At 45.1% G+C, this 22,964-nt stretch overlaps 1 protein-coding gene across 7 annotated transcripts in view; it reads left to right on the forward strand.

Moving 5' to 3' along the window:
* VWA2 (von Willebrand factor A domain containing 2) overlaps positions 1 to 22,964 on the forward strand; it is a 65,746-nt gene that overhangs the window by 38,254 nt on the left and 4,528 nt on the right. For 5 of the 7 annotated variants that reach the window (XM_029610462.1, XM_029610461.1, XM_029610460.1 and 2 more), the window contains 7 exons: positions 378 to 511; positions 594 to 726; positions 3,910 to 3,965; positions 10,428 to 10,535; positions 13,832 to 14,410; positions 18,327 to 18,875; positions 22,696 to 22,818. In XM_029610462.1, coding sequence (XP_029466322.1) covers positions 378 to 511; positions 594 to 726; positions 3,910 to 3,965; positions 10,428 to 10,535; positions 13,832 to 14,410; positions 18,327 to 18,875; positions 22,696 to 22,818 — 1,682 coding nt within the window. The remainder of the gene's footprint in view (positions 1 to 377; positions 512 to 593; positions 727 to 3,909; positions 3,966 to 10,427; positions 10,536 to 13,831; positions 14,411 to 18,326; positions 18,876 to 22,695; positions 22,819 to 22,964) is intronic. The other 2 variants (XM_029610459.1, XM_029610463.1) reach the window with 2 other exon arrangements.

A 22,964-nucleotide genomic window follows, 5' to 3' on the forward strand; every position in this document is an offset into this window, starting at 1 on the left:
GGAAACGCTTCCTGTGCGGTGTGAGAAAGGATGCCCAGCCTGCCCCCCCCCCCCCCCACTGTTTCTGGGCTTATGCCCCCAAAAGAGGAGAGGTCCTCCCCTTCCACCAAGCCTCGTGCCACTTACAGGTTAACAGGCTGTGCTGGAGGCACCGCTAGGGGCTTGTCCACCGTTTCCTGTCCTTCGGGTGCTAGTCCAAGACTTTGTGTCCTCTTCCCCCCCCCCCCCCCCCCTCTTATCATGCTAGCAGTCCCTCTCCCAGAGCCGCAGTGTGTATAAAAGAAATACAAACAAAAAACCCGATGTTTTTCTGGGTTCAGGGACGTGGCTGTAGTGGTCGGCAGACTTAGCTCTCAATGGCGTGTTTTGCTGCGCAGGTGGGAGGAGCTGCACTCTCTGGCCAGTGAGCCCGTGGAACAGCACGTGCTGTCCGCAGAGCACGTGGACGATGCGGTGAACGGGCTGTCCAGCGCCCTGACCACTACTTCAGTCTGCAGCGCCGTGCCCCCAGGTAACGCTCCAGGACCACGCAGGTGGCCGCCTTACAGAGTGGGGGTGGCCTTTAAAACCTTGATGCTTTGTGTCCTAAACAGGATGCAAGATTGAATTGCTCCTCTGCGAACGGAAGACCCTGGAGGCAAGGAAAGAGTTAATGGGGAACTACATGTGCTGGAAAGGAGCCAAGAGACGGAGCGCTGGGTCTGTGGCCCTCTGCCCCTTTTACAGGTCAGCCTGCCCTGTCCCCTACCGTAGGCTCCCCAGACAGCTCCAGGTCATCAAGGAAAAGCTAAGCCAGTCCTGCGTTGCTGCATTTCTCTCCCATTGCATTGTGGAACTTGTAGTCTTTGAAATGCATTCTTGTTCCTTCGGAGCCATCAGATAACTTAATGCTACAGTGCGCTTTAAGGGTCTGCAAGCTGTGTTTCGGTTCCAGTTCCTTGGTGGCGAATTTTCATCCCATTTCATTTAGAAATAAAATAGGCACCAGCAGCGAGCCTCAGTACCTCCCCCCCCCTCCCCCCACTGCCAAAATCATAATTCTAAAAAAATAAAAGAGAGCCCCACCAGGTCTTTCCCCCATCTCCCCTACCCACCAGGATTCCCTCTTCCACCCACCCCCCAGCTCCTGCACCGTATTGAACAGAGCCCCGGCAGGGCAGGAACACATGGGGGTAACTCCTGCCCGGTGAACGCGCCTATGATTGCACCTAAGCTGGGGGAGGGGGATCCTGGTCAGGGGCAAGAGGCCCGGGGAACATGTGTTTACTTTTTACAGTCATGATTTTGGGGGAGGGGGCCTCAGGGTTGGCTGCTGCTGTTTTTCTTTGATTTCCTTTTCAAAACGAAATGAAATGAAAGCACATCCCTAGTGCTGGTGCATTGCGCTTAAAGAATTTATAAAGTGTTTTTTTTGTTTATTTTAATTTTCTTGAATTATAACAGGCAAAACAAATAATATGCAATTTTACAAATAAAGTATCAAAATAAAGCAATATATCATTAATTACCCTTATAATCAAATAACAGTAATATCTAAAGAAAAACGTATACCATTGAAGAAGAATCAAAATAAGCGAAAAGTTGCAAGGTATAATGGAAATAAATACCATTATTTTAGGCAAATAGAGATGACAACAATTTCTATATCTATGCTCTCACCCATTTTCTGCATTTTGGGGATGTGAATCTAGGAATGTCTGTAGAGCTAGAACTTCAAAGAATACATACTTTTGATCTTTATACCAGATTTCACATTTGCATGGATATCTTAGCATAAATCTAGCTCCCCTTGATAGGGTTGCAGACTTTAATTTGAGAAATTCCTGTCTCCTTACCTGTGTTACCCTAGACAGATCTGGATAAATCCAGATCTGTTGACCATGAAAGTGTAACGATCTATTACGTAAAAATAGACGCAGAATTGTATCTCTCTCATGTGGGAACAAGAAGGAGACAAAAAGAGTTTCTCGTGCTGTTATTACTGTATCAAGAGTAGATTCTAAAATATCTGATAAATTAATTGATTGCTCTTGCTGCACTTCTCTTGTAACAGATTTTTTAGCAATATAATAAATTTTTGCAATAGCAGGCATAGCCTGTTCAGGTAACTTTAATATATGTAGTAAATATTCTTTAAACATATCCTTCGGGGAAATCATTCTTATGAAAGGAAAATTTAGCACTCTTATATTAGAATACCTAAGATTGTTTTCCATATATTCTAGTTTCCTCATACTTGATGTTTCACCTTTAACCAAATTGTTTTGGATATGTTCTATTTTACCCAAACGGTGTTCTTGAATCTCTAAATTAGCCTGATTAGTTAAGACTTTTTTCTCTATTTCTGATGTTTTCTTTTGACCTTCAACATGTGTTTGGTTAAATTTATTATTGCTTTCTCAAGCGACTTAATTGCAGCCCAGATCACATCCAGAAAACATTTTAAAGAACTATTTGAGTGGTCGAACTGATAACATTTGGAGACAATTTTCCATCTTCAGGTTTCTAATGGGGGCTGCAGGCCGTGTCTCTGTGCTATCTAGAGCTGGTCATGAAGCTGGCTCCCGAGCAGTAGTGAGCTGGTCGGCGTTCCTGAGTGAGACCAGAAAGAGCTCACTCACGGTGTCTGTACACTTGCCAGTTTCACTTTGTTGGTAGCTCCATACTTCGGTTTCTGATCCATGCCATCAAGAACAGGCTGACCCAGTCCTGGTTTTACCCCGTGCATGTATGGACTTGTAACTCTGATTGTCCCATTGATTTCCCAAAGATACTACAGCTCCTTGTGTGCACTGGGGGTGAAGCTAGTCCTGGATTAACCCTGCTCATTATGACAGGCTGTAATCTTTTTTTCTGGATCCATTATTTTCCTAAGAACCCTGGGAGAAACCATTTCCCTGTGTTGCTCCAGGGAATTGTCTAACCTCTCTACAGGTAGCTCTGTGGCCAGTTTTGCTAATGGAAGACCCCAAGGTCCTTGCAACCCAACCATCTTCCAGTTGCCTCAATACACAATCAAGTTGTGGAATTTGTTGCCGGAGGATGTGGTCAAGGCATCTGGCACAGCGAGGTTTAAAAGGAGTTGAGACATATTCCTGGGGGAAGTCCATAAACCATTATTAGCCAGATATACTTGAGGAAGCCTCCATTTATAACTGGGTGTGAGTTACGAGACTTGGCTCTACTCATTGGTGTCTGTTGGGTACTTGTGGCCCGGATTGGCAGGATGCTGGTGTCAGTGGACCTTTGAATGGCACATCTGATGCTCTTGTGCCTAATGGCTCTATCTGTGTGGTAATCCAGGAAAGGTAGAAAATCCCCTGTGAAATCCTCCAATAGTGACATCAGATTTCTTTTCAATCCCAAACATGATGGGCAGCTTAAGTCTCAGAATCATAAAATCTCTCTGCCTGCTCAAGCTTGCCAATCTCCAAAACCTGTGCCTACAGGTAGGCACAAAATACCTTTTATAAATTCATTTTTTAAAGGATTAAAAGCAGTGGATGTGGCCATAGTTGAGATGCACACCTCTTTAATACTCAAAAAATCTAAATACCAAAGAAATAAAGCATACAGGTAAAACAGAAAGGAGGTCTAGGAATAAGACCAAAAGAATAGAGTTAAGGAACAAAGAAGTTGATATTTTGAAGACTGGAATCTCCTTGGCCTGGCAAAAACCAATGGGTAATGCGACGACTCTGAGTCCTACGGGACAGGCTGAGGCAGTCCTGGTTTTACCCCCGTGCGTTTAGGGACCTGTAGTTGTGTGCTCAGCCCATCCCTGAAGACCTGGAGCTGCCTGATCCTTAATAACACGGCGCTTGCCTCTAAGCTCTAATGCTCAGTTTTGTCACAGCCCTGGTGGATTAAGCCTGTTTTATAACAAATTTTCTCTTCCTTTTATATCAGCTGGAAAAAGTTGTACAGAAAACATCCCAGCAGGTGCTACAGAACCGTGTGTCCAGGTATGACCCAAACTTTGACCCATGCCAAGGTCAGGCTTTGAAATGGAACGGAATCCGTAATTTCCTGCTCAGTGACTGACCGCCGACCTTCCGTCCATGAACCTCCGGACAACATTATTTATTTAAATAGTTACATACCGCCAATCAGAATTCCTGTCTGCTTTCCAAGAAAACAATCATAAAATCCAGACTTAACACAATAAAATAATGAATTAAAAATGCATAAGATGTTAAAAGACATAACATCTATTACTTGAGGGAATCATAATAATACAAACAACTTCCAAATTCAATAATCAGTTAACTGATGAAAACAAACTTATTAAAATGTATCACAAAAATGTAATATCAAAGATACAGTGAAATTAAACTCAGTACATATATTGTCATATGACACAAGTCTCTGAAAACTAACTCTGTTCTAAAAATCATTCACACACACACATTCATACTTGCAAACACAGCTACAAAATACATTTTGAAAATTACATCAACCATGACAACATGTAAGTATTGAACATACTAAAGAAAGAGCTCAAAATAGAAGTCCTATGTAAGGAGACGAGACAATTGAGTCACTTCACTGAATATAACAATGTTTCAATAGAAAACAATGTGATTAAGCATCAACAGATAAACAATGTAACAAATTGTAACAAATACTTTTAACCACTGAAACCTGTTGTGCAATGTTACAAAAAAACTCAATACAGCTGATAGATTGTATCCCACACCTCAATACTTCAAGTTGATGAATGACCGCTCGCTGTTACAAACTGATGTATGACGTCCCATGTCTGGCAGTGTTGGTGAGTATCAGGATTGACATTTCCTTTGGAGCGTTCTTTATGGTTTCTTATATTTGATTTATAGAATGTTTGAAAGCACCTGTACAATTCAATTAAGAACATAAGAACATAAGAAAATGCCATACTGGGTCAGACCAAGGGTCCATCAAGCCCAGCATCCTGTTTTCAACAGTGACCAATCCAGGCCACAAGAACCTGGCAAGTACCCAAAAACTAAGTCTATTCCATGTAACCATTGCTAATGGCAGTGGCTATTCTCTAAGTGAACTTAATAGCAGGTAATGGACTTCTCCTCCAAGAACTTATCCAATCCTTTTTTAAACACCGCTATACTAACTGCACTAACCACCAATTGATTTTCTTTTTTGTTTAGCCATCAGATTTTTTCAAGTACTTTGAAATTCTGAATGTTTTGCACTAGGTTGTCAATGGACACAACAGTCAAAAGCAGCATTGATGTTTTTCATTGCATCGTGTTATACTCTCTGCTTTAAACAATTCATGAACTAGAGGTAAAGTTGGACACTTATACCTTATTTTATTTTTATTTATTTTTCAAAGGAAGGATAGTTTAGATGGAGAGTACAAAGGTGATCAACATTTATTTATTTATTTGTTGAGTTTTACGGGTATAGGTACAATCGGGTAAGAGTACAGTAGTTACAGTCAGGTAACAGCAGGTGGCAGTCCAGAGCAATGATGTGATAAGTGATGTGGCAGTCTCAGCTGTAGATGATAACAGTGTTTTGTTGTCTTTGGAGCTGATCATGTTTGTGTCCGTTTGGGTGTTCTGTTGCAGGTGGGTTGTTGGGTGATCTAGGGTGTCTTTGTGTAAGCTTTGATGATCAGCCAAGTTTTCAAGTCTTTTTTGAATGCTTTTAAGTTGCGTTGCATTCTTACTTCTGTTGGGATTATGATTATGATTGCATAGTCTCTATATAATGTGACATAGTCACATTATATAGACTCTATATAATGTGAATTAGTACACTAATTTAAAAATCTTGTTATTTTTCAGATAGTTAGGGAGAGATCGTGTTCACTCCTAAATGTTTTCTGAATATGTTGTTATGATCATAAAAGACACACAAGACATTAGGTGACATTTTTATATTCGAGTTATTCACTTTATTTTTTATTTTTTGCAGTTAATCATTAGTGTATAATTGTATTTCACTTATAGATGTCAGATGTGCTGGGAAATTCTTTCTCCATTCTTTCTTGAATCTGATATTGCCTGCTAATCGCTCCATAATTCAAATTTGGTTGATAAATATCCCCCTGAGGAAGCCGACTGTTGTGATCCTGCTCATGGCAAGGCCGCGAGCAGGCTCTTACCTTCTTCAGGCCAGCCGGCTCGAGCCCCTGAGGTGGTCCTACCGGCAGTGGGAGCCGTGCTAGCGTTCCCTGCAGCGGCAGGAGGCTGCCATCATGCTGACACGGCAGGAGCTGCGCCGGGGCTCTCCCTTGTGGCCGGAGCTGTGCTGTGTCTTCCTATGTGGCCCAGAGGCCGCTACCTTCTCTTCCTGCGGCTGGGGCCACTGCTGGGGTCCTGGGATGGCAGACAGGCCAGCCCTGCCAGTGCCGGTGTTCTTCACTTCATGGAGCCGCCCCCGGAGTTCAGCGCGGTGGGGAGCTGCCGCAAGCTGGTCTTCTTCCTCCGCTTCAGCGCAGTCCGGAGGCCGTAGTCCCCAGAGTCTTCTTGCGGCAGGAGCCACCCTAGGACCTCCTCTTCAGCGGCAGGAAGCCGCCTCCTACGTCGGGGCCTGCACAGCCCAGCTCCGACTCCTCCTCGCACAGCAGGGCCGCTGTCCAGGGTCCTGCTGCTTCTCTTCCTGCCTTTCCCTAGGCGCGGGGCCGCATTTCTCTGCCCTTCTTGAAGAGCCAGTGAGGGAGTGGGCCCTGGATGACCTCACTTCCTGGATCCGCCTCTTCAGCCTACAAAAGGCTCCTCAGGTCAGTCCTTCCTCGCTTTCGCAAGGAGCAAGTCCTCCTTAGGACTCCACGACTTCCAGCTTCTCCAAGGCACTATGTTCTATGTGGGATCCCTCATCATCTTCATTCCTTGGTCTCTCGTCTTCATCCTTGTTCCAGATGTTCTCCATTGATGTTCCGTTCCAGCCTGATGTCTTCATCCGTGTTCCGATGCCTGTCTGTTCCTGATGTCCAGATGTCCATCCGTTCCTGATGTCCAGATGTCCACCTATTCTGATGTCTGCCTGTTCCGATGCCTATCTGTTCCTGATGTCTTTGTCCAGATGTCCTCAGCTCCACTCTGACCCATCCCTCATGGTCCGTGACCAGCCCAGCTGGGCTGAGTAGGGCGCATAGAGGCCCAGTGGTCCGTGACCACCCCTGCTGGGGTGTGTAGGGTGCTGGTGGATCTTTCCATCCGATGGTGCCATGGAGTCATCTCATCCCTTGTCTGACCTGCCTTGTTCCTGTTCCCTGATTGGCAGCGTAAGTCCCCGGACCTTCTGATGTTCCTGGTTCCAGCCTCTGTTCTAGTCAGTCTCCGAGCCTCCGCTCCGAGTTCTGCATGCCGAGCCTTGGAGCCTGGGGTTCTGATCCTATCCGGATCTTTGGAGTTCTTGTCTCTTTTTCAACCCTTGCCTCTGTCCTCAAATGAACTCTGCCTTGCCTGTTCTTGGCGTGGTCTGTGCCTGGCCTTGGTTGGCTGTGGAGGGCGTGCTTCAGCACAGGTCCTGAGTCTTCATCTGCCTTGCCATGCCATAGTCTTTGTCTGCCTTGCCATGCCAGAGTCTTCGTCTTCCTCAACGCCTGAGTCTTCATCCTGTGTCAGATGTCTTTGAACGCCTTGACCTCTGTCCAGCCTGCTGCTTCTCGCCACTTCCCAGCGGTAGTCTGAAAGGGCTTGGAACGGTCGGAGGACCATTCAGAGACCACCATTGCATTGGTGGAGTCACGGAAGCGTGCAGGTCCGGTAAAGGGTCAGGATCTCCAGTCTTCCCAGCAGGGATGTCTCACTGCAAGGGCATACATTCCTAATCCCACATTGGGGAGCGCCCCCTAGCGCTCCCTCCATCATGATTGCAACACTACATGGTGAAACAAAGAGAATTTGTTCTTTGTTGGCACGTCATACATCCGATTGTAACAGCGAGCGGTCATTCATCAACAATCAAATATTGAGGTGTGGGATACAATCTATCAGCTGTATTGAGTTTTTTTGTAACATTGCACAACAGGTTTCAGTGGTTAAAAGTATTTGTTACAATTTGTTACATTGTTTATCTGTTGATGCTTAATCACATTGTTTTCCATTGAAACATTGTTATATTCAGTGAAGTGACTCAATTGTCTCATCTCCTTACATAGGAGTTCTATTTTGAGCTCTTTCTTTAGTATGTTCAATACTTACATGTTGTCATGGTTGATGTAATTTTCAAAATGTATTTTGTAGCTGTGTTTGCAAGTATGAATGTATGTGTGTGAATGATTTTTAGAACAGAGTTAGTTTTCAGAGACTTGTGTCATATGACAATGTACGTGATGTTACTAAACGAATGTCAGTATAAAAAAAACTATAAATAAATAAATGTACTGAGTTTAATTTCACTGTATCTATGATATTAAATTTTTGTGATACATTTTAATGTTTGTTTTCATCAATTCATTAACTTATTATTGAATTTAGAAGATGATTTGTTTGTATTATAATGATTCCCTCAAGTAATAGGTGATACGATTGTTTTGGAATCATATTTTTCCTCTTTTAAAAGACATAACATAAAATAAATCAGACATTTAAACCAATCAACAGCAATGAGCTCTGCACAGCACCTCCAGAACTGAATGACATTGCACCTGCAAACATCCAATCAGATTATAAACTAAAGAAATAAAACTTGACTTGTGCCTGACCATCAAACCTTCAGTGGACTCCTGATCAAATAACAATCATTTAATTGAAAGCCCACCGAACAAAGAAGCCCTTCACCAAGTTTCTGAATTTACGAAATGAAATCTCGCCTTTTAAAATATGTGGTGAAGAATTGCAGAGCTCCGGGCCCTGAACGTTTGGGGTCCGTTGATCGCCGCGCTGGCGCGTCCTCCGCTGCCCCTGTGTCGCAGCTCCGGGAAGACCACCCCCTGCTGCTTGTCCCCTTTCATGCTCGCGTCCTTCGGATTCTCCTTCCCTGATTGAACCTCCCTTGGGGACCTGAGTATTAAAGGGGTTCCAGCAGGCAGGAATGTGTTAAGGGTCCGTGGAGTGCGCCGGGGGTTTTCGTGCCCCGGTTTTAAAGACGCCCTCTGCCTTTAACCCTTTTGATGCCAGCAGGCATCGAGCTCCAGTGCATGTTGTGAGTCTGGAAATGCCAGTTGCCCCTGGCTTTATCAGGAGGTAACAGTGCATAGGAAAGATATGTATGTTCAGCAGCTTTGCCATGCTGCTGAACATACATCGTAACTTAGCCAGGATCAGATCTAACCAGTTAAGTTACTTTCACGGCCAGCTTTGAATAGCTACCCCATATAATTTCTCTCTGGGACTTTTGACTCCAGGACCTGCTCTTCTATTGAAATGCACTGTGTGCGGTAGGGGGTGAAGAAAGAAACTGGAACAGCCATATAAATATATGTATAGAGCATTCTGCACAGTGACGTGACATGAAAACTGGGCATCCAAATGGCAGATGAAATTTAATGTGGACAAGTGCAAGGTGTTGCATATAGGGAAAAATAACCCTTGCTGTAGTTACACAATGTTGGGTTCCATATTAGGTGCTACAACCCAAGAAAGAGATCTAGGTGTCATAGTGGATAACACATTGAAATTGTCAGCTCAGTGTGCTGCGGCAGTCAAAAAAGCAAACAGAATGTTGGGAATTATTAGAAAGGGAATGGTGAATAAAACGGAAAATGTCATAATGCCTCTGTATCTCTCCATGGTGAGACCGCACCTTGAATACTGTGTACAATTCTGGTCGCCACATCTCAAAAAAAGATATAATTGTGATGGAGAAGGTACAGAGAAGGGCTAGCAAAATAAGGGGAATGGAACAGCTCCCCTATGAGGAAAGACTAAAGAGGTTAGGACTTTTCAGCTTGGAGAAGAGACGGCTGAGGCGGGATATGATAGAGGTTTATAAAATAATGAGAGGTCTAGAATGGGTAAATGTGAATCTGTTATTTACTCTTTCGGATAATAGAAAGACTAGGGGGCACTCCATGAAGTTAGAATGGGGCACATTTAAAACTAATCGGAGAAAGTTCTTCTTCACTCAATGCACAATTAAACTCTGGAATTTGTTGCCAGGGGATGTGGTTAGTGCAGTTAGTATAGCTGTGTTTAAAAAAGGATTGGATAAGTTCTTGGAGGAGAAGTCTATTACCTGCTATTATTTAAGTTGACTTAGAAAATAGCCACTGCTATTACTAGCAACGGTAACATGGAATAGACTTAGTGTTTGGGTACTTGCCAGGTTCTTATGGCCTAGATTGGCCACTGTTGGAAGCAGGATGCTGGGCTTGATGGACCCTTGGTCTGACCCAGTATGGCATGTTCTTAACTCCTGCATGGGTGCCTTATAATGAATGTACTAATAGTGGGCTTCATTTTTTTACGGGGATAAGACAGTGTGTGAATTTTACCCTTGCTCAGACTGATTGACCAGTTCCCTTCCTGCAGACCCATGTGATTCTCAGCCCTGCCGGAACGGAGGCACCTGTGTCCCCGAGGGATTGGACAAGTATCACTGCGTCTGTCTCGTCGGCTTCGGAGGAGACGAACACTGTGGTATGTGCTGTCTTTCTTCCCTACCCTGTGTGCTGTTGCCTGTCCTTTAAACGCCCGTCCCAGGCACTTGCGTCCTTCAGGTATCCCTGAGAGCGTGGGCTCACCCTCGATGGGAGTTGCCTCTTGCTTTCCTGGCGGGCTTTCTATCAGCACACCTTGTGCTGGTTGCTGTAATATCTGAAAGTCTAGAACAGGTCCGGATATCAGGGTTGCAACTGGATTCAGATTCAGGAAACTTTAGCGGCATGACAACTTGTGCATGTGTGCTGCTACCGCAATACATGAAGTGGTTAAAAATACTGCCAAAGTAGTATATTAAATGGTTAAAATACCACAGACAAATAACAGAGATTCTCCTTCTGTCTAAGTGGCAAGGTCAGGTTTGGAAGCTGGAATGGGCGGTTCCAGGCTTGGAAGGGACCGGTTATTATTTATAACCTTGATTGATTGCCCAAGATGAGGCCAGTCCATGTTTACCTGCCGACTGAATCAGCAGCTGCTAGCAAAGCCTTCCTTCCAGAGGTTGCAGTCAGCAGTGAGACAGGTTGATGAGTGGGTCCACTCACGATTTGCGTTTTATTTCCGAGGAGTGTTTAAAGTTTGCTGTGACCCCCAATACGAGTTTGAGCAGTCTGGGCACTGCTGTACTGGTCATTATCAGAATCCCTGCGCACAGACAAGTACGATACAGCAAGGAAGGAGACGTTTAAAATAGGGCGCACGACAGACTAAAAGGTGCATGCCTTTAGCTTAAAAAAAGTGTATGAGTAAATAAAGACACGCAACTTAGGAGGATGGCCACACCTTAGCATTTTACAGCTTTACTAGACGCATGCGGTGCTGAATCAGACTGTTTGGGGGATTCTTTTTTTGGTCATTTTTAATTTATTTTTTTTTTGAAAAGAGAAGTTTCTGTATTTTTTTGTTAGGATATTCAACAAATTTGAAACAACTCCTCTTTTTAAATCGGAGCGAGAAGAAACAAATGATAGCAGTGCCCAATCCATCGTGAGTCAAAAGAAAGCCATATTTTTAATGCAAATCATGCTTTCAATTTTTTTCCCTTCTTTTTCACGGCGAGGTTCTTCAGATAAGTACGGGTAACAAATCCTACTTCCCCCACAAGCTCCAGATTGAAAGAAGGCAAGGACCTGAAAAGGCAAAACACATCCTCAGTACCATTATAAAGCAATAGGAAATGGACCGAGCCCTTTAGATCGTGTGGACCCGCTAGCGTGAGTAGCGTACATATTTTAAGAGTAGCTTCCAGCTGCTGTGGAAATTGCCCGTCTTTCCTATTTCTCTGACACTAATTTCTTTCCCATAGTAGCACATCTCCACCCTCTTCCCACCCAACCACGCACTGAAAATTCATAGACGAGGTCCTATAGATGTTAGCATAGGAAATGCTCACTGAGGCTCCAGCAGCTGCAGAATGGGAATCTCGCTTACATGGTGGTAAACCCGGTAATAATGCCTCGGGCATGAATGGAATGGCTTTATGAGTCGTCGTCTTAATCTGATCCCCCGCTTTCTTTCCAACTCACTGTGGAAATTGGACAGTGTCACAGATCATGAAAACACGCATTGTCCATGCTACGCTTTATCCAGCATTGATTTCCTTCTTTCCCATTCGTTTTAACCAATCTCACCAGTGTAAAGTTCCATCTGGTGATTATTTTATGCACATTTTCCCAGGAATAACGTGGAGATGGCAGCTGTTTTAGCTTTTTTTTTTTTTTTTCCAGATTAAGCTCCATTGACTTTTTCCCTAAGGTAATATCCAGTATTAATTAATTTACTAAAATTCACAAGTTTGCTTATTTATTTCTATCTCTCCTTTTTAGGTACTTCAAAGTGGGTTCCATTAGGTCCTGAATTTTCTGGGCTCACAATCTTAAATTGGGGAGGCGGAAGTCAGTTGCCCAAGGTCACAAGGAGCGACAGTGGGATCTGAATGCTGGTTTTTCTGGTTCTCAGCCCGCCGCTCGGACCACTAGGCTATTCCTCCACTCCAGGAAGCACACCAGATAAAAATACAGCATAAAATACATAAAAAGAAGATACTATAGTAAAATAAACAACCATCTAAATAAATATCAGATAAAACAGTGAACAGTAATAGGGGTTTTCAACTGGGGATGTGCATATGATGCCAGCCGCTGACCCAGCCCAAGCCAACCCATCCCTTGTGCCCAGCCCTCCCCCCATACACTTTTTGAAACGTTTTCGGAGCCCTTGTTTATGAAAGTGATAGCAAGAGGTACGAATCGGGCGGAGGTCGGGGTGGAGAGTTGGCATGTATGGCTAGCGTGTTGAGATTCTCGTGCAGTAGTCAAGAACTGCACCGCTGCTTGTGAACAGACGAGTGTCGCGCTGTGCTGCAGACACTGTGGTCCTGTAGTTAAAAAAAATAAGAAGAAGAAGAAGAAACTGGGCTTTGTTTTTGCAACTTTTCCCTGAGTATTTCTGATTCCATTGTAATGAAATTGGGTGGAGTAAAAGGAAGGAGTCTTTTCATGCGAGAAAAACGAAATAAAACAAATACTTTTTCCTCCCTTAAAAACGAATGGGAGATATGCAGACAGAAGGGCTGCTTCCTGGACTTCCTCCTGCTTTCGTCTGGAGGATATTTGGTTGGGGTGGATGTCTCAGGGAGATGAATAAAAACAACATGTCGTCTAGCTTGGTTAGGAGCAGCATCTAGGCGGGTCCACATCCTGTAAGCTTCAGGCACTTCTGAATAGTTTTTTCATTGTTTGAAAGCACACTGAATAGTGGTGGAATATCCCTTTTTATAACAGTAGATATTTGGGAAAACTCAATAGTCACTGCTCCCAGCTCACTGGAGGCCCAAACCTCTGGGGGAGCACTGAGCCCTGAGTGAATGGACTTTAACCATGAGGGCAGTGACCTTGACTATATTAGATGACCTTGAGCAAACTTGGATGTATAAGCCAACTGCAATGATCAGCTGCCTGGCATGTGCCCACCTTATTGGGTTTCATTATCTAATAAAAACAGTTGCACTGTTCCCCCTATGGTCTCGCCTCTTCGGTCTCCAAATTCCTTTCATAGGAGCATCTCAGTCTTCCTTTATTGCATTATACCTCACCTGCCAAGTCTGTTGAACAGTTTTTAAAATAATTTTCAAAGAATGATACCATTGGCAGTCTTTCACCATGGGAAGGTGATGGGTGCTCATTAAAAATGATTATAAAAACCCAGTGCTAACACGATGCCTGCAGTTAAAGGTTAAGTCTTCCAGTGTTTAACTTTTTTTCTGTCCTATTTAGCACCAAAGCTGAGTATAGAGTGCAGTGTGGATCTTCTCTTCCTGCTAGACAGTTCCTCCGGCACCACCCTGGAAGGATTCCTGCGCCACAAGTCATTTTTGAAGCGGTTCATCCAAGCGGCGTTGGTGGCAGACTCTCCAGTGAATGTCGGTGTGGCGCAGTACAGCAGCGACGTCCAAGTGGTGGTCAAAATAGGGGAGTACCAGAATGTGCCAGAACTCCTCAAGCAGCTCGATGCCCTTCGGCACACTGGAGGGAGCACTTTCATCGGCAAGGCCCTTCGCCACGTAGCGCGGCATGGTTTCAAGAGTGCCCCAGCCTTTGCCGACATTCGGGATGATCTGCCACGGGTTGTCGTCATCCTTGCTGGCTCCAGCTCCCAGGATCCCGTGACAGAACCGGCAAAATTCGCCAGGGACCAAGAGCTGACCCTTATCGGAGTGGGCGGCGAATTGATGAAAGATGAGCTGAACAAAATAGCAACAAATCCACAGCTGACGATAGTATATGCCAACCCTCAGGACCTGTTTAACAAGATTCCTGAACTCCAAAGGAAAATCTGCAGTGTAGACAGTCAAGGTATGATCCCCATTATCATTTCATATTATCTTCATTCTTTCTCTGGCCAGGTTTCTGCTTTTTTTTCCTTTGCAACCATGGTTCTCCTAGGTCATGAGCCTTGGAGAAAACCAAAGAAAACACTTCTCTTTGTAGATGAGAACAGGGAGTGCAAACTCCAATTTAATGCAAATGCAAACTGGTAATAAATGAGCAGTACTCACCAGGCTAGTTCTAAGAAAGCCCATCTTTCTGACCCACTGATAGGGATTAGGATTAAAACCCTCAGTTTCTCTCCAGTGCAGTGGATATTTGGCACAGTCTGCTTTCTATGAAATGGCTTCTGGACTCTGTGGTGGCAGGATCTGCTTCCTGCTAGCAAGATCGTCCGGAGCTGAGGAGGGCTTCGTCTTATCACTGGGCAGCAACAAGGTGCGCTCAGCTCCTCTGCTTATGGATATCTCTGATGGTATCGGTCTCTCTCTCAGTCCAGATACAGAGAAGGGCAGGCAGCACTTGCATGGGTCGTCTTCTTCCTGACGGGCAGCAGTCGACCCAGAGGGCTTGCTATCTGCTGCTTTTAGTGGCTCACCTATGCATAATTCAGTATCTTCATGCATAGGCAGGTGAATATACAATTAAGGTTTTGATAGGCTGTTTTTCGCCCCATTTTCAGAGTTCTTTCTTTCTTTCTCCAGGTTCAGAAAGGGGCCAGCATGACAACTGCCACTTGTTCACATCTAACAGTGAACTGATAAGTTCTGCTCTGGGGATTGGCCCCAGAGTCATAAAAAGAGGCTCCTAGTGTTCTGGCTGCACATAGTCACACAATGCCCTCACAGGGCACCTTCCAGGCTGGCAAGGGGCCCGTAAATCTGTCAAGCTGGTCCAATACACAGCACCGTTAGCCCCCGTTTGGCCGCACGTTTTCGATACAGTAAGGGGTAATAGCGCGTGGAAAATGCACGGCCAACCCCCCCTGAAACTAATAGCGCTCATCACATGCAAGTTCATGTTGATGAGTCTATTAGGTATTCACCTGGAATACAGAAAGCAAAATGTGCGGCAAAGCCGCACATTTTACTTTCAGAAATTAACTTCTGCCAAAGGCAGGAGTTAATTTCAGATGGCACCGGGCAAGTGTACAGAAAAACAGAAAAAACTGCTTTTCTGTACACCCTCCCACTTAATATCATAGCGGTATTAAGTCGGAGGCCCCAAAATTTAAAAAATAAAAATCTTAAAAAAAAAAAAAAAAATCTGCCTGCGGGTTGGAAAACAGACCTCAATTTTGATGGCGTCTGTGTTTCAAACTCGTGGCTGTCAGCAGTAAAATTAATCGTCAGCTGTCAGACCCACTGACAGCTGCTGCTTCCGCCAATAAGGAGGCGCTAGGGACGTGCTAGTGTCCCTTGCGCCTCCTTATTAGCACGGGCCCTAATTCTCCTGGGCATTGCACGCCCAGGAGAATGGCCTGGGCGTGCATCGGGAGAGCGGGTGCTCGCCTCGGAGTGCTGGCTCTCCTGCGCAGTGGGCCTGTGTGTAAATACAGTGCCAACCCTTGCCCCCTCCCCTGCCCCTACTCTCCCATTACAGTGCTTGAGGAAGGAGCTGCAGCCTTCAGTGCCCCAGCCTGTGAGTGGCTCCATGCTGCTCCAACTGCTGCTTCAGTTTGCCAGAAGTAAAAGTGGAGCGTCATTTTAAGAATCAGCAATGTTGAAATGGACATGATCACATTACTGAATAAAACTGGGAAAAGCCAATTTCAAAAAACCTTACCAGCAAGAGCTCCAGTTCACTCCAACTCACATTAATCAAAAACGCCTTTAGTAAATGAAAAATCCCTCCAGTTGTCTCGGGCTCGATGCTCTGTTAGATAGATCTAAGTAGGGAAATGTTAATAAGAGGTTCCTTCATAGGCTACTCCCTCTCCTTAGATCCCCAGGTCACATAAGTTTAACACATCAGTGCTCCTGTCGGTGGGAACAATTAATTATTTGATGAGAACAGAGCAACTCAATAACTGAGGCAGAGATATATTCTTATAAAAGAATATGCTTTTATTACACATATGAGGAATGATATTTAAAAACCAAGTCTTGTCTAGATACAGGAAGATAGATAAAAAGATAACACGGTCTTACTATGTACGAGTCTCGTCTCAGTCTGCCATGAGTATCAATTTTTTATTGTATTTCTGCTTTTCATTTGACGATTTATGGCCTATCATCCTAACAACACATGGACTCATAGTCTTAACATCCCAGAGACACATGAACTTATGATCACATATATTAACCCAAGATTTTAGGTACTGAATTTATCATTAAGCTATATTCTAAGAAAACTGTATAAAAGCCTCATAAGAGGAAGCAAAGTTGATATATTTTTCAGTATCTGAGTATTACAATATGCTCTCATATATATTTATATATAGAGAGACGTATTCTTCACTAAGAAGCACCTAATTTTAATACCTAATGCATAAATACTAAGTCATATACTCAGAGGATTTAGCTACATAGAGATTCATGATTTGGCTATATAATGGTTATAATGGTTTACGTCATAAATACTTAGTTTAGCATCTAACTTGTGCATAAGTCCTGAGAGTTTTTCCAAACTAGACTCTCTGCTGCTACTACTGAACTGCCTATTAAGGCTGGGCTGTCTTCCAGTTGTCAGTAAGAAACTCAGCACTATTCATGTTAATGCATTTACGGTTTTAAACAGGAGCCCATTTTTCTGTTTTTTAGAGGTAAGGGGCGCCTAAACACGGTCTGAGACCCAAGACGCCCATCCCACCATGTCATATTTGAAACAAATGCCATGGGAATGTAGTTTAACCCTGTGTCTATTCCTGTAAATCATCATATGCTATACAAAGCTCCAAATTTAGCCTTTTGTAAAAGCTTAATACATATATACTCATTGATGAATCACATTTCTCCTCCTTGAATTTTGTCACTTTAAAAAGCAAAAGTCAGTCTACTTCAAACGAGCATGAGCCAACATTGATACTGAAAACAAAAATGCTTCAAACGGCTCATGTGGAAGTATCACAGTCCTGAAATTCTCCACATTTCTTATCCCAACATCAATTTTTCAAGAGCAACCTCTGCCTCAAGGGGAGTGAAGAAGGCGTCAACTGAACAGACCTTTATTCCAAAAAACTCCAACTAAACCTTTAACCATTCACACATTGGAGTGAAAACATGGAACCAACCCAACAGAAAATAAAAAATACTCAACTTTTATTTTATGAATATTCATAAAATACTAATTCAACATAAAAAAAATCCAATGAAACATTTAAAAAGAGATTTAAAAACAGAGCATTTCATCTTGAAGTAAGGCGCTCAATGCTATATATATAAACCATTGTGATCTACCTCTGGAACGACGGTATATAAAAAGCATAAATTAATTAATTAAATTAAATAAAGATCCACCACTGTTCCAAGCTGATTACTCTGTGATCCAGATCTTCACCCTAACAGATTGGAGCATTATGGGCCGCGCTGAACAATCTATTAGGGTGACGACCTGAATCGCAGAGTAATTATATGTGTCATGATCACATTACTCCAGCTTTAGAGAAATCACATTGATTTCCTGTTGCCTCTGGGGTTAGTTTTAAAGTGCTCTCCATCATTTTTTGAGGCTCTCTTTAAATCTGGACCACAGTATTTGAGGGACCGGCTAACTTTTTAGGTCCCTAATAGATTTTTACTTTCCTCACAAGAAGCTTTGCTTTCACTCCTTTTCTCTCTGACATTAAGAGCGTTCTCTTCTTCTTTGCTTCTATGCGCTTGAATTCCATGGGCTTTTGGCCTACTGAAATCTCTCCCGGTTAAACTCCACCTCAGGACTGAGTTTTGCTGATCTTTAATTGCGGGGGAGGTTCAGGTCTGCTGTTTGTTTGTTTTTTCTTCAGGCTGCCAGACCCCTCTTGACTTGGTTTTCACTCTGGATGGCTCCGCCGGAGTAGGACTGGAGAACTTCAACCATCTGAAAAACTTCATCAAGAGCGCCTCCCTTCACTTCCTAGTCAACCGAGACGTGACCCAGATAGGACTCGTGGTATATGGAAGTCGGCCGCGCACTGCGTTCTCCCTGGACACGCACGACACACATGCGGGCATCCTCGAGGCTGTTGGCCGCACCTCTTACGTGGGGGGCCTGGCCTCCGCCGGCAGTGCCCTGCTCCATGTCTACGAGAACGTCATGACCGTGCAGAAGGGAGCCAGGCCTGGGGTGAACAAGGTCGTGGTGCTGCTAACAGACGGGACGGGAGCTGAGGACGCAGTGGTTCCCGCTCAGAAGCTCCGTAGCAACGGCATTTCGCTCTTCATGGTTGGGATAGGGGAGGTAAAGAGAAACTCACTGCTGAGGATCGCTGGGTCGGAAGACTACCTCGTGCAAGTGCTGTCTTACGAAGACCTCAAATACTTTGAAGACAATGTTGTTCAAAGAGTATGTGAAGGTAAGACCACACGTACGCCTAGAAAATATCGGGACATCCAGACACATCATATCCAGACACAGAGAGAAACACCCTCAGATACAGAGGCCCCACCACATCCAGACACAGAGACACACCACACACAGACACACAGACACACCACACAGAGACACACCGCATCCAGACACATCTAGACACAGAGAGAGACGCCTTCAGATACAGAGGCCCCACCACATCCAGACACAGAGACACACCACATCCAGACACAGAGACACACCACATCCAGACACAGAGACACACCACATCCAGACACAGAGACACACCACATTCAGACACACAGACACACCACATTCAGACACATCTAGACACAGAGAGAGACGCCTTCAGATACAGAGGCCCCACCACATTCAGACACACAGACACACCACATCCAGACACACAGACACACCACATAGAGACACACTCAGATACAGAGGCCACACCACATCTAGACACAGAGACACACCACATTCAGACACAGAGAGAGACACACTCAGGCACAGAGGCCACACACTACAATAATAAGGCTGGAAATTTTTTTTAAAAACATAGGTACCAGCCAAAATGTTTTTTAGGAGCTGAGAAAAATTCCATCACACCCTGCCCAATTTTGTTTTACCGTTTTCACTAATTTTTCCTATTTTTCTCCATCTTTTTACATTTTCTTAGTTTGCTTATCCTTTTTATTTTCTCATGTTTTGATTTGCATATTTGACTTTTTTTCACACTTTTTGCCTTTATCTTCCCTGCTCCATCTCCTCCCCCTTCCACTTCCTCATTCTCCCTGTCCGTTCCCCACCCCATGCTTACCACTTCCTGTGCCCCGACGGGCCGACCTCTCTCTCCCTGGGGTCCGGCAGCAGCAGGAACTCCCTCCCAGGCTGAGGCCTGAGGCCCGAGGCCCAGATAACAAAGGCAAGGGGCCTAGGATGCTGCGTTCTGAAGGCCCCCAAAAATTGGGGTGAAATACCCCCCCCCCAGTATTCTTCCTGTGGGCACTGAAATCCTTAAATCCGGCCCGGAGCTGAGGGCAGCAGCTCCCGTGTCCAGTTCTGCCGCAGAGCAAGCAGCCCCTCCCCCGGCAGACTGAAGGAGACGCCTGGCTGAGCCCTGGCATTGCTCACAGCGATGGCACAACCTTCTGGCAGCTCCCTCCATGGCACCAGGACTAGGCAGCCAGCAGGCCCCCCCCCCCCTCCTAACTTTCTCATCCCTGTAATAAGGGAATGAGAGGCGGTGAAAGACTCAACCAATACGTAGACTTCTCCTAAATGGACCTTTCTAAATGGACCTTCACTACCTACCCTCCCCCCCCCCTCCCGTGCCCCTCCCCCCCTTGCTCTTCTCCTTTTCCTTCTGTGCCCCTCCCCTCCCCCCCCCTGGAACTTTGCTGCACTTCATACCCCCTGTACCACTTTCTCATTCTTAAAGATAACGTTTTCTTAGTTTTGTACAAAGTTTCTCTTTCTTTCTCTCTACCTTTTTCCTCCATAGCTATTTAGTTCTTTTATGTTGTTATATCTAATCTCAGAATGCTTTTACGATGCTTATATCTTACACCATTTGCGTTTAACTATGACACGTTATTCTGTTCATTGTATTTTCCTCCTTTCAGTTCAATGTAAGCCGGTGTGACGTGCCTCACGAATGTCGGCAGAGAAAAGTCTATAAATAAATAAATCTCTAGGTTAGGGAAGCCTTTTGTTATTTATTTATTTATTTATTTTATTAAAGGCTTTTATATACCGACTTTCTTGAGACAAATGAAATCAACTCGGTTTACATCGAACTAGGCAGAAACTGTAACCAACCAAACAACAACAGACAATCTGAAGGAGGATAAAGTTACATTATAGCAAGGATGCCTTAACTGGGAGTAGGAAACAGGAAAGGGGGAACGAAGATAAGGCTCAAGGCTTTTGAGGGTTCAGAGGTGGAGGCGGGGATTTTCACGGCTGTGTTGACGTTCGGGGTAGGGGGTGGGATCAGCCCTGCATAGTCCATTAATTTTTCAAGAGAATTGGGTGGGGGGGGGGGGGGGGGGGGGGAAGTGGCATTTGATGGGCTGCCGCGTGTCTTTTTTTTCTTACGTTATCCGGCCGTACACGCTGGGCCTGTAATTTTTCTCACCAGAGTTAGACAGATCACTTCACCCAACCAGCACTGAACATCGGCACTAGCTGGGTAAATTTAAGTCGCGCCCTTACCCTGCTTCTTAATATTATCTGAGTAATGACTTGTCTGGCTGAATGCGGGGCGGGACATTTAAAGCTGGGAGTTTGTCCAGACAGAGCCCATTGTAATGATATCGTGCAGGGCAATAAGCACCTGTGTAAGATCCTCCTGGCGTGCCCTGCAGAGCTCGACGCACCCTGGGAAGTGCTGTCGTTCATATTGTGGGTTTGCAATCCCACGCTGGGAAATGCTGGCATTTCATTTCGATTCAGCTCAAGGCTTTTTATCGTAGCTCAAGGTGAGTTACTTTCAGGTATTTATTTCCCTGTCATCAGAGGGTTTACACTTTAAGGGGTAGATTTACCGAGCTGTGATAAACGCTGTTTATTGCGTGATCTACCCATATCGCATGAGGTTTTTTGTTTTTTTTTGCCATAAAAACTTCCCCCCTATTGAAATTAGCTGATTTGCATGCATTTGCATGCAAACACATTTTCAAAGGCTGCAACGCGGCTAATACATGAGTAAATGCTTTGTAATCAAAATGAGGGAAGCCATAATATTTTCACAAAAATTGAGGAGGTCTAGCAATTTTCCCGTGGGGGCATCGGAACCGCCAGCTCATGGCGCGGTGCTCCTGTGATGATAATTAAAGAGCCACATGGCCCCTTCCCAAATCCCTCTCCATGAAAATCAGCCCCTCCCTGGTTCTGACCCCCACTTCCATAGATAAAGTCGCTGGTATCTAGAGGCCTCTCACCCACCCCGGACCTCTCTTTACCTTGAAAACTTCCCTGTGTCTAGTGGGGCCCCCCAGATGCCCCCCCAATAACTTATGAAGAAATCCGTGGTGTCCCATGGGGTTCAGGGTGTCCCCTAGCTCCAAGCAGGTCAAAGCCATCTTTCATTGACCTATAGGGCAAAGGCCAGGCGGTGCCATTTTGAAAGATGGCATCGGCCTGCCCAGAGCTAAGGGGCTCTCCGGGCCCCAATAGACCCCAGGGACGTTTTCAAGGTAAGGGGTGGGTCCAGGGAGGGTGACTAGGGTGGAGGGGATTTCATCTATGGAAGTGGAGAGGAGTCCCGGGTGAGATTTGGATGCCCTGAGGGTGGGGGTTTAGAACCAGGGGTGATGTTTATGGAAAAGGGAGGGGTTTGGGAAGGGGGCGAGGCAGGGCAGCACCATGTGACTTTAAATGAATTTTTTTTTTTACTTTTGCCTCTGCTGGGCCACCTCTAGATGTGGCAGAAGAGTGGACGGGGATCTTCCTAGACCCCCCTGGGGGGGGAATTTTTTTTTACTCTTGGGGGGGGGGGTACATAATTTTTGGACCACGTAACCCTTTAACATGATGGCGGCCCCGGGCAAAGTGGTCCGTTGTCATGCGGTTTCCTCCATTTCACAGAGAAATTTTTTATCGCAGGTTTTTCCGTGATAATTCACCCTGAGGCTTGTATTTTACCCTGTGGTGTGATAAATAACTCCCTGAGTTTGTAGGTGGGGCAGTGAAGGGGGAAGCGACTCACCCAAGGTCACGAGGAGTGCCTGCAGGATTTGAGCCCTGACGTCTCTGGTTCGCAGCCTGCAGAGACATCGTTCCCATTCTCATTCTTTCTCACTGTCTAGAGGCCAAGCGTCCGGTGGACCTGTGTAGACCAAATCCCTGTATGAACAACGGTGCGTGCATTCTTCAGAGGGGTAGCTACCGCTGCCAGTGCAGAGATTGGGAGGGACTGCACTGTGAGACCAGTAAGTGCCTTCTGAGCTCAACTCACCGTGCGAAGACCTGCAAGGGCAGGAGGCTGTGTCTGTCTGTCTGTGTGTGGGAGGGGACGGACGGACTCTTTTTGTGGACCAGGAGCACAGATTTAATTAAGGCTGTAAGCTGGCTGAGC

This window comes from Rhinatrema bivittatum, chromosome 7 (assembly GCF_901001135.1).
Source record: "Rhinatrema bivittatum chromosome 7, aRhiBiv1.1, whole genome shotgun sequence".
Lineage (NCBI taxonomy): Eukaryota > Metazoa > Chordata > Amphibia > Gymnophiona > Rhinatrematidae > Rhinatrema > Rhinatrema bivittatum.